General features: G+C 43.8%; 1 protein-coding gene and 1 pseudogene across 1 annotated transcript; both read right to left on the bottom strand.

Moving 5' to 3' along the window:
• Window positions 1-3,988: 3,988 nt before the first annotated feature.
• Window positions 3,989-5,741, bottom strand: LOC134220237 (uncharacterized protein K02A2.6-like; annotated as a pseudogene).
• A 261-nt stretch (window positions 5,742-6,002) lies between these two features.
• Window positions 6,003-7,028, bottom strand: LOC134222544 (uncharacterized protein K02A2.6-like). The gene has a single exon (XM_062701710.1). It carries the CDS (start codon window positions 6,777-6,779, stop codon window positions 6,003-6,005), a length of 777 nt encoding a protein of 258 aa, XP_062557694.1. The 5' UTR covers window positions 6,780-7,028.
• Window positions 7,029-12,427: the final 5,399 nt, after the last annotated feature.

Raw genomic sequence — 12,427 nt, forward strand, 5'->3', positions numbered from 1 at the left:
TTCATTAAGCACTTCCACAGTTATTAACTGCGAGGTTTCTAAGCCAAGTTACCATTTTTGCATTCGTATATCATGAGGCTAACACGATGATACTTCTATGCCCAGGGAAGTCGAGACAATTTCCAATCCGAAAATTGCCTAGACCGGCACCGGGAATCGAACCCAGCCACCCTCAGCATGGTCTTGCTTTGTAGCCGCGCGTCTTACCGCACGACTAAGGAGGGCCCCAATTTCTTGTTCGGTAATTATTTTTACTGATCTAAACTGTAAATCATAAAAAATACCGAAAAAGTCGTCATTTTTTCAAAATGTTATTGTTATGTACGCGCCGACGGGGTGTTCGAGTGCATCGTTGCACATAAGTTAAACGCGCACATACAAAATAAACATATTAAAAACTTTATTAGAAGACGAACTAAAACATAAACAAACATTCGCAAGAAGCGTGCGGACTGAATACATAACAAAACATAACGGCAGAGTATTGTTGTTGTTCTTGCTATCGCGCATCAACGGGTAGCAGACGAGCTGCTACCAGTGAGCAAGCAGTGTGTTGGTGATGGTAGTGTTGTTGGTGGTTCAGTGGTTCCCAACATCTCCCCTTCTAATACAGCTGGAACGGGTCAAACCTTATCGACGGTCTTCGATTGCGCAAAGAGCGGCGAGGTACCTGGGCAGCTGTTTCGGTTGTACTTGACGGTACAGAACTTGATTCGAAGGGCGATGTGAATCTGGACGTTGACGTCGACGGTTCACGAAATCCGGTGACTTCGCTCGGTTGAACTGACGTGGCTTGCAATGGTGTCGATTGATCGAAAGGTGCAGCAAGCGATGATGGCATCTGTGCCACTGGTGCAGATGGTGTTGGAAGTGCAGAAGGACATGATGATTGAGGCTGACTTGGTTGGTGCAGATTCCAGGCTTGCAAAAGGATGTCCAGCGGCAATTGTTGATTGCTTGTCCTGGAGGGGTCGTCCCGGATGTTGCCACTCTGCCGGCGCTGGTTCGGTTACGTAGCTGGTTGATGTGCGACCGAAGCATACGCCTGTCTTCCACCCACACGTTAAACATTACGTTTCCAATTCGCTCCAAGACTACCGCAGGTGCCCATCTCCAGGAATTGTTGGTGTGCACCTTGGCGTAGACTTGATCACCTTTTTTAAATGACCTTGATCCTGAGTGGTCGTTCACTCCCGGAACGTTTGGCGGACGAAGTAGGTCCAGGCTGGTCCGTATTCTGCGCCCAAATATAGCTTCGGACGGAGATTTACTTTGTGGAGCTGAAGGATTGGGTGTGGAACGGTAGGTCATCAAGAAAGTGTTGGGCAGAGGTGGACACAGCGCAACGGGTAAACACAAACGGAACCGGCCGCGGGAGAAAGAAAAACACAACACGGGAACTTTCACGGGGACAACGAAATAAAAGTCGACTACACAGTACGAGTCATGGTGGCATAATAAAAATATGTTTATTTACATCTATTTAGTTCATTCTTGTCATCTCAAAAACACACACATTCACACTTAGTACCCATGTGGTCAATCTGCGAACCGACAACTTTTGGGTACAATGTTGCCAGATCGCCAGTTTCTACGAGGAACAAACATTGTTTATCTCAACACTCCTTCTCAATGGTTGGCCTCGTATTCACCTTTCTCCACCAGAATTATTCTCCTCCTTCATCGTTATGTATCTTTGTCGTCACTGCTCACCATTATTCTTCATTGTCACAAGAGCGCTTTCCCCTTCACCATCCTCTGCAACTAGGCCAACTTCAGCTTGTAACAACACTCGTATTTTTCTCCTGTCACAACTCCTTTGCCGGTCGCATCACGAATCATATAGCTGTTCTTCATGAAGTTTACTGTGAAACCCTTGGACGTCAATCTGTCAACAGATATTAGTCCACTCGTCAGCGACGGGACGTACAGCACATTACTCAGATTCACTTGGATCACGTTGCCGTTTTCATCAAAACCTTGCAAAGAGCCTTCACCACATCCCGCAGTGGCAGCAATCTTCCCGTTGGCCAAAATCACATCGGGACCATCCACGCTCTTCAGCGACTTGAAAAAGTTTTTATCACTAGTCATGTGATAACTGGCACCACTGTCCACAAACCACGACTCTCGTTGTTGTTCACATCCAGCCATAAAACATACACCGGCACCATTGTTGTTGTTGTTCACTCGCTTGGCATTTTGCTTCTCACTCAATCTGTTTTCCGGCTTATTATCGTCTTCTTCTCCTTCTTTCTTCTTCGCCAAATACTGCCGGCAGTTTCGAATATAATGCCCCGCCTTTCCACAGAAGAAGCACACCCGCTCCGACGTTGCCGCACGTTGCACTGCCACACTTTTCATTGCCGTTGTTTCACCTATGTCCACCGCCGAATTACTTGCACGTTCATTTCTCCTCTCGAACTCGTCGAGGAGCTTCGACTTCACCAGTTGCATGGTGATGTCGGCATCGGCACGACTTTCCAAAGCCGTCACTAGCCCACTGTAGGAATCCGGCAAGCTCCGGGGAATCATTGCGATTCGAAGGGTTTCTTGTAACTCCAAACCCGCGTTCGTTAATCGATCGAACAGATCGTCCAACACCATTAAATGATTCTCGAGATCATTTCCTTCTTGTAGATTCAGACTGCAAAGCTTCTTCAACAGCGACACTCGCGAGGTAACCGTGTTCTTCTCGTGGTATTCTCGCAAGTTGTCCCAGAACCTTTTCGCACTGTTCGCGTTTTTCACTAAACCGAACTGATTGTCATCAATGAACAATCCGATAGTGGCACGAGCTCTCTTGTCGTCTCGCGTCCACTGTTTCGACACCGTTTCTGGCTTTTCGTCTTCGATGACGTACCACAATTCTTCTCGCGTTAACATCATTTCCATTCGAAACTTCCATATTTGCCAGTTTTGATTATTCAATCTGGCAAACGAAATCTTGTTCACGTCCGCCATTTCGTTTCACGGCACGAAACACTAGTCTTTTACACTCGAACGAACACGCAATTTCTCACTACTTTTTCTCCTCTATCCGGAACTTCCCTGGGCACCATAACCTGTTGGGCAGAGGTGGACACAGCGCAACGGGTAAACACAAACGGAACCGGCCGCGGGAGAAAGAAAAACACAACACGGGAACTTTCACGGGGACAACGAAATAAAAATCGACTACACAGTACGAGTCATGGTGGCATAATAAAAATATGTTTATTTACATCTATTTAGTTCATTCTTGTCATCTCAAAAACACACACATTCACACTTAGTACCCATGTGGTCAATCTGCGAACCGACAACTTTTGGGTACAATGTTGCCAGATCGCCAGTTTCTACGAGGAACAAACATTGTTTATCTCAACAGAAAGTGTCCAGTGCCTCTTGGATGGCTCCTTTCCCCTCACGGATTTTTTTAATTGCTCGCTTGAAGGTGTCCACGAAGCGTTTTGCCTGCCCGTTGAATTGCGAGTAAAAGGGCGCTCTGGTCACGTGATTAATACCGTTCTTCAAGCGAAACTAAGCGAACTCGGCACTGGTGAATTACGTACCGTTGTCGCTTGCTTACGTCTCGGGCATGCCGAGGCGAGCGAAAAGTCTCCGCAGGATACAGATGATAGCTGAGGTAGTGATCGATTTCCACCCACTTGGAATGCGAGTCGATGCCCAGCAAGAAGTATTCGCCCTCGATCGGGCCGGCATAGTCGATGTGAAATCGCTGTCATGGGTGCATTGATTTGGGCCACGACAGTGGCGTTGATTTCGGCGTACTTTTGGCTGCAACTACGCAACTGTTGCATGCTTTGACGTGCGCAGAAATGTCCTCGTCGATCGACTGCCAGTAGACATAGCTTCGCACAATCGCCTTCATGCGCTGGATCCCCGGATGGCCACGATGAAGATGGTGGAGGCAACGCATCCGGAATTCCGCTGGAATGACAAGGCGTTCAGCAAACATGATGCATGATGCACAGGATGTCGGCGTTCCCGAACTTATCGGTACTGATGTAGACGATCTCGAAGTCGTAGAGGAGAAGTTGCAGTGCCCACCGCTGCAATCGATTCGCCGTGTAAACTGGAATGCCTTTCTTTGAACCGAAGATTCGAAGCAGTGGAGCGTGATCGGTCTGCAGAGTAAAATGGCGACCGAACAGCATTTTATGGAACTTGGTCGCAGCGAAGATGATCGCGAGTCCCTCTCGATCCGGTTGGCTATAGCCTTGCTCTGCAGGTGTCAGCGCTCTGGATGCATGCTGGACTACTTTCAGCGACCCATCTGGAAATTTGTGGCTGATAGTCGCACCAATGCCCACTGACGATGCATCTGCGGCTACTACTATGGGGAGCTGTGGATTGTAGTGTGTCAGCAAACTTAACGTCGGCTTTGAGCAGCTCATCGAGCGGATATCGAAGCTTGCGCATACTCGGGACGAATTTCCCGTAATAATTGATCGCCCCCAAGAACGAGCGAACTTCCGAAACGTTTTTCGGCACTGGCATATTGCAGATGGCTTCGACTTTGGCTGGATCCGGACGTAAACCATGCTCATCGATGAGGTGTCCAACGTATTTTATCTGTCGCTGGCCGAACGAGCACTTTTCGGCTTTGATGGTGAATCCGAAATCCTGGATGCGATGAAGAACTGCTTGAAGGCTACGTTTGTGGTCTTCTTCGTCGATTCCGCCGACCAAAACGTCATCGAGGTACCCCGAAGTGCGTTCGAGACCAGCAAGCATCGTGTCTACGAGCTGCTGAAATGCTCCGGGTGCTGCTTTGACTCCTGGTGGAAGCCGATTATACCTGTAGAGTCCTCGATGAGTGTTGATGGTGAGCATCTCCCGACAGCTTTCGTCCACTTCTACTTGCAAGAAGGCGTCTGACAAGTCTATTTGGCTGAAGACCTTGCAATTCGCCAGCTTGGCGAAGATGTCCTCCGGTAAAGGAAGCGGATACTGGTGCGGCTGAAGAGCGTCGTTGAGGCCCGTGGAGTAGTCACCACATATGCGGATTGCGCCACTTGCTTTCCGCCCAACGACAATGGGAGCGGCCCACTCTGAAAAGTCGACCGGTGTGATGATGTTGTTTCTAGCCGATCCAGCTCGGCGTCGACGGTGCTGTACATGGCGTAAGCCACGGGTCTTTTCGGTCGGAACACTGGTGATCTGCCTTCCTTCAGCGTAAACTTTACTTTCGCCTTCGTACACATCCCTGGTGCATCGCTGAAGACTTTCGGGAAGGCTGCTTTGAAAGAGTTGACGGTCGTTGAATGACTGCGGACCTGATTGCAAAATTGGTCCATAGGCACCGACCCGAGATCGAAAGCGTCGATGAGATCGAGCCCGAGCAGGTTAAGGTGCTTTACGATGAAAAATCGACCGATGTGCTTCCTCCCCTTGATGACCACTTCGCAGCTACACTGGAACACTTCTCTGCCATGTCTGCTTGGAAATGATGCTGATATCCGACGCAGTATCGAGTTGCAGGCTGACCTGCCTGCCGTTCACCTCCGCTTTCACGAATCTTCTTCGCTTCCGGACGTTCTTCACCTGTACGCTTCGTGTTGCCGCTTTCTTGGACAAGAACCGCTTATTTGGAGACTTGAGCTTCTTCGCACTGGAACAGTATCCGTCTTTGTGACCATGTTGCCCACAGTCATTGCACCGATGTTTCTGGAACGGACAGTCCTTGGAGTAGTGCATAGCACCGCAGCTCCAGCAAGGTGTTGCTGGACCGGTACTCTTCTGGTTTCTGCCGGATCTTGACTCCGGCGAAGCTCTTCCTGAACGAAAACTCCTGTTATACTGCTTCTTTACTTGCTGCACTCCTACCGACGAAGACGCTGTCTCTAGCATCGCCGTGTCGTGTTTGATGTTCAGAAGCCGCTGACATTCGTCCGAAATGTGCTCCAGGGTTATATCGTTCCGCTCTTCCGCAACCTCGTCCTGATTTCCGCATCACTTTCCGCCTTCAACCCACAAACAAACACGAGGCACTTGAATTAATCCTCCGATAGCTTCCTCAACTCGAACTCGACACAGAGTTTGTTCACCCGGCAGGCGAACGTTTTGTAGTCCTCGGCGGCTTGCTTTGTGACTTGCAAGCACCGATATCGCCTGCTGATCACGGACTCTGGCATGCCGAACAAACTTTTCAGTTTATTCACTGTGTCGTCAAATCGGATTTCGTTAGGGCTTTTCGGTAGGATGTAACTGGTGTACCTCTCGTGCTCCGATGGGCCCAGCTTCCGTAGCAGCAGTCTCACCTTGGCTTCATCGTCGAGTCGAACGGCGTCTTTAGCGAATAGATCTTCGTACCGCACGTACCATCCAGCAAAGGTTACGTTTTGATCCGGCTCGTACCGGAATTCGCGGATGTTACTCGCTAGCGAATCGAGAATTTGCTCCGGATTTGGCGGTACATGAACACTGATCGCCGACAAGGCCGTCCGGAACATTTCCTCCTGCTGCTTCAAAAACGCCTGCTGCTGCTGAAATTGTAGGTTGAACTGCTGCTGCATCTGCTGAAAGAAGTGCAGCATCATCGGATCAATCGACGAAACATTTGATTGCACTTGCTGCTGTTGACCCAGTGGTGCGTGTGTACTGGCTTGGGAAACACTGGGTTGGAATAATCCTGGTCGAATGATTGGATTCGGCGGCGGCTGCTGATTCTGCATTGGCACTCCCGGCTGCTGAAATTGACTCTGCTGTGTCTGCTGCAGTCCATTTACCGGCGGCACTGATCCCGACGGGTTATCACCGGGAGGCGAAAACATGCCGGCTTCTGAAATTTTCCGCCTCTTCCGTGATGGAAACACTTTCACTGCACTCGCGCGGAAATGTTCTCAATATTAACTTTTTCTCGTCGCCACTGTTATGTACGCGCCGACGGGGTGTTCGAGTGCATCGTTGCACATAAGTTAAACGCGCACATACAAAATAAACATATTAAAAACTTTATTAGAAGACGAACTAAAACATAAACAAACATTCGCAAGAAGCGTGCGGACTGAATACATAACAAAACATAAATGCTGTCCAATGAGCAGCTCGAAGTAGCTCGAAGTTGTTCCTGTCACGCTCATGCCCGTTTGTTGACAAAAAAGAACGAGCAGGACGGAAACAACTTCGAGCTACTTCGAGCTGCTCATTGGACAGCACTATAATGGCAGAGTATTGTTGTTGTTCTTGCTATCGCGCATCAACGGGTAGCAGACGAGCTGCTACCAGTGAGCAAGCACTGGTGATGGTAGTGTTGTTGGTGGTTCAGTGGTTCCCAACAGTTATTTTTTATTCAGTAAGAAGCCTACTGAATTACTGAAACTGTAATAGTCATTACCGAGTTTTCAGCAATAAGTTACTTTTACTGGATATAACATTGAAAGTCACAATTAATTGCATATTATTCGGCAACTTGGCCGTACGAAAACCATTTTTTTGTTAAATATCTTGGCTGTGCATATGCACAGCATATGTTTCGAAATGGACAAATTGATATGAAATTTGCGAAAAAGAATCCACGTGTCTTGGAGGGACTCGAACCCTCAACCTCCTACTCTTCGTGATAACCCCTACACAACAAGACCACTTAAAGGTCACGTTTGCGGAAAAGCCATCAGAATCCGAGTACCAACCACCACCGCAGTTAGCTCTCTTGAATATCTTTCGGATGCTTGATTTGTCCAATCTCCACATGTGCTTTACTGTTGTATACAGGGATGCCAGATATACAGACATGTCTGTATTTATACAGACTTTTGATCTTGCATACAGACATCATGCAGATTACAGACATTATACAGATTTTTGATTGATGTTACAGACTTTCACAGACATTTGTTACCTTTGGAAGAAAAAACGGAAGCAGAAAAAATCATGAAAACCTGAGAATCTTCGATGATGATACCAGTATAAATTAAAACCTAATGTTGCTTCTGAAAACATTACGTAGGGAATTCTGAGAGAACAACATCAAAGAAAATCGAAACCATTTTTCTGAGGACCCCGAAATTTTTCGTTCGTTCGGAAGTAAGCCTGGAATATGCTTAAATGTATATTCTTTGGAAAAATTGTACGCACTTCATAAAGATTTTATAAGTAATTCGAAGGTGAACTTGGACACTTGAATGGAAGAACTTGATTTTACAAGCATCCGCTGAGAAAATGCTCCACAGGGTTGCAAACGTCACAGACATTGCAGATAGTACAGAAAGGGCTCCTACCAAAATTATACAAGGGCCGCCTGTGTCCGATTCGGAGATGATCTGCTGTTCTTTAAAATAGGGAACCTATGTCCACGCCGATGTGGCCCTTTAATTTTCCGGAGGTAAACGAACAACTAGGGTAAAACGTCCTATCGTTGTGGTATGTCCTAATGTTGCGGTAGTGTTAAAGTAGTCCATTCTGGATATAATAGCATTAAAAACAATTGTGGATACGCTAAAACTCTTCGGATTAACGACTAGAACAGTTTTTGTTTGACAAAATTCCGTTCAAAATGATGAAAAATCAACATTTTTCAATGATATGGAAATGCTAATATCATCTTCCAAACTTCGACGCACATGTTCATGATAGAATTAGAGGCGAAAGTATAGAATTGATAGTTCCGTTAGGATACGGCAGGGATTGAACTTATCATTTCATTATCATTTAGTATTCAGCCAATAACTCATTCCAGAGGCGGAATTCCGAAAAGTGTTGTATGACGGACTTCTAGCGCTGATTCCCCTCTACAACTTTGTCTAAGGGTACATTGCTCTATGTCTAATATTCACCGCGGGAAACGCTAGTATCATTTTATATACTAAATGATAATAACACTGTAGTTGTGCAGTTGCTTCGGACATCATCGCTGCCAAATCGTCGTCTGCTTGATTAGTGAGACTTCTTCTGTTCTTATTTCCTGCTTTTGGATCATCATAAGGCTAAGTACGCCCCCATATGGGGCAACTGTCGGCATTTTGCGGTGCATTACCGCTACGCCACGGGGGCGATCTATAAATTACGTCGATCCGCTTTTGTGTTTGTTCTGGATCCATATCGCTTCGTATTCCTCGACAGATCTCCTGTTCACCTGTACATCGCTAGTCATCGGTATCTACTAGCCACTGAAGTGCAAGAGTCGCAGATCCTACCCCATCGGATGTTAGTTCCATTTTTTCAATCGTCGTTGGTTCATCAGTATAATTCATCGTGTCACCGGCAGCAGGGAGCTGCACAACATATGAGTATTCATTGCCCCCACGGGGCAACATTAGAAACATTAGGACAGTCCGTCTGCATTTCGCCAGGGGGGCGAACCATAAGTTACGTGTTTCCTCTGTAAGTCCGTGTCTAGGATTACAGTCGTGTTTATCTTCAACAGATTCGATCAGTCCATCATCGGAGTCTCCAGTGGCGAATTTCATTTCTGCTAGTCGTATGACATCAGTGCACAGATTCATCGTTTACGTGATTAGGACATCGTCATTAGTGAGCTGCCAAACAGGATCGAGATTTCTGTATTATGTGAAGCACTACAGTTTGTTACAATTAATCATCTGAACATATTGTGTTATGTTAGTCAGTTAGAATGTTAGTCGAATTGTTAGTTAAGTTTGTGTTGCGAGAACTCAAGGCCGCCGGCATGTTACGTACAGAATTAGAATGTTGCATCCCAAGAAGCATCTCACTAGGCAATCAGATAGACAGCAGCAAAACAGACAATACGAGTGTGTTTCATCGTCGCATATTTCTTCTCACACTATATCTATTGCGTATGTAAATGCGTACCAGCGAGTTAGGTCAAAGTATGTGTTAGTAGATGCGAAATTCGATCATCAGCATTTTGTGCAAGCTCATGCTGGGTGGCTAACAGCCGAAATATAGGCAATTTGCTGCAAAAGTGAAATTTCAACAGATGAAATTATATTTTTTTTTTCGATGGTTAAAAGCATTCAATCAATTGTTTAGAATATTTGTATGAAATCTTAGAGAGTTTACTGATCGGTTAATACCAAAATCTCAAGAATCCGTTGAAAAACAGCTGAGGGATTGACTCTTACTTCTTGAACTCATTTCTTTACGGTTCCAATGCACTATGGTCCAGGATACAGATTTACGCGGAAAGATGCATTTTACGCCAAAACTATTTTTTTTAGAAAAAACTGTTGTTCTACAAAATTGTTCGAAATAGTAAGACCATCATTATAGTTCTACCAAAAAATAGGGTGGCCCATCGTATAAAAAAATTAGAATTTTTTTTTTATTTCTCGGAATATTGACACGTTATGTTCTACAAACTTGTAGCGTAGCTTATTCCAATCAATATTGCTGAAAAAAAAATTCGGTAGCTCTTAAGTTGGCTGATTTAGAGCAATTTTACCTAATTGGATTAGGGTGTACCTCAAAAAACAGTATTTTTGATCTACTTTTTTGTTTTAGATTTCTCGAAAAAGTCGTTTTCAGGTGACTTTTAGAGCTCAAAAACATGCAACTTTTGATGGGTAAATATGCTCAATATCTTTTTCCGATCAAAAGTTATAATCGTTTTTCTGTCAAAATTATATTTTTTCATGAGTTGATATCTCCGGTTAGGGCAGACCAAAAAATATATATACACGGCATTTGAAAGAGAAATTAATATTCTTTATAATGTCAAAAAATTGGGGATATGTTATTTTTTTATCTCAAGTTTTATCAATTTTACTAAAATCATGTTTTTTCAAATAAATTAATATAACTCGACAACGGAAGAAGATACAGACGATATTCGTATAGCAAAACACGCGTTTTGAAAAGCCCCAAAAGTCTTCAGAAGATGACATTCGTGAGAAATTAAAAATAAAAAGTCTACAGCTTTAACACTTTTTATAAGTTTTATCTTTATCATCGTATTGCAAGATTTACGGGAAAAGATGCATTTTCGGTCTGAAGCATACTTTTAAGAAACAAAATTTGTTCTACAAAGTTGTTCTGGATACTTGGGCCCTTATTATAGAGTTACCGAAAAATAGGGTGAGCCATTTTATAAAAATGTGAAATTTTTATTTTTTTTTTTTAACTTTGCGTAATATAGACATAAAATGTTCTACAAAGTTGTAGCGCAGCTTTTTTCAATCAACTTTGCTATATAAACTTTTTATGTAGCTCTTAAGCTCACTTGTTTAGAGTAATTTTACTTACCAGGATTAAGGTGTCCCTCAAAAAACAATATTTATGATCTGCTCATTTCATTTTTTATTTTTCACGGATTTCACCTTCTAAAGACTTTTGGGGCTTTTTAAAACGCGTGTTTTGCTATACGAATATCGTCTGTATCTTCTTCTGTTGTCGAGTCATATCAATTTATTTGAAAAAAACATGATTTTAGTAAAATTGGTGAAACTTGAGATAAAAAAATAACATATCCCCAATTTTTTGACATAATAAAGAATATTAATTTCTCTTTCAGATGCCATGTGAATAAATTTTTTTGGTCTGCCATAACCGGAGATATCAACTTATGAAAAAAATGTAATTTTGACTGAAAAGCGATTATAACTTTTGATCGGAAAAAGATATTGAGCATATTTACCCATCAAAAGTTGCATTTTTTTGAGCTCTAAAAGTCACCTGAAAAAAAACTTTTTCGAGAAATCTAAAACAAAAAAAGTAGATCAAAAATACTGTTTTTTTGTGGTACACCCTAATCCAAATAGGTAAAATTGCTCTAAATCAGCCAACTTAAGAGCTACCGAAAATGTTTTTTTAGCAAAATTGATTGGAATAAGCTGCGCTACAACTTTGTAGAACATAACATGTCAATATTCCGAGAAATAAAAAAAATAATTTCTAACTTTTTTTATATGATGGCCCACCCTATTTTTTGAAAGAACCATAATGATGGCCTTACTATTTTGAACAATTTTGTAGAACAACAGTTTTTTCTAAAAAATATAGTTTTGGCGTAAAATTCATCTTTCCGCGTAAATCTGTATCCTGGACCATAGTGCAATGTCCCAGAATCTTACCGAAAGACGTAATTCTACAATATTCAACACAGAACCGGATAGAGGCCAGCGACTTGTGGAAAGCCACACACACGTTGGCTGCACGCGGTGGGACTTGGGAGAGGGCAAGTAGGTTCCAACACCGAGTAAAGATACTTCATACGCAAAGATGAAGCATGTATGTCTACTTTTTCATGCAGCGACTAACACAGTGCACCGAACATGTGTATCTCTTCTCATTCGATGAAACTCAGCATTTCCGTGCAACAAATTCTTGGACAGTATACCTATTCGCAATACTGCATCTTTTACAAGGCTTGTCAGTGAGACTTGGTATGTATCAGCAGAGATCACGCAGAAGCTGCAAGAATTCATCAATCGATGTCTTCGTATTATAATTCAGGTGGACTGGTGGACTCTAAACCGCATCTCGAATGCTGAACTCCATAAAT

The sequence above is a fragment of the Armigeres subalbatus genome, chromosome 3 (genome assembly GCF_024139115.2).
Source record: "Armigeres subalbatus isolate Guangzhou_Male chromosome 3, GZ_Asu_2, whole genome shotgun sequence".
Classification (NCBI taxonomy): Eukaryota; Metazoa; Arthropoda; class Insecta; order Diptera; family Culicidae; genus Armigeres; species Armigeres subalbatus.

Coding starts and splice junctions, on each gene's coding strand:
- LOC134222544 (XM_062701710.1), bottom strand. CDS start 6,779: ATGTTTTCGCCTCCCGGTGATAACCCGTCGGGATCAGTGCCGCCGGTA.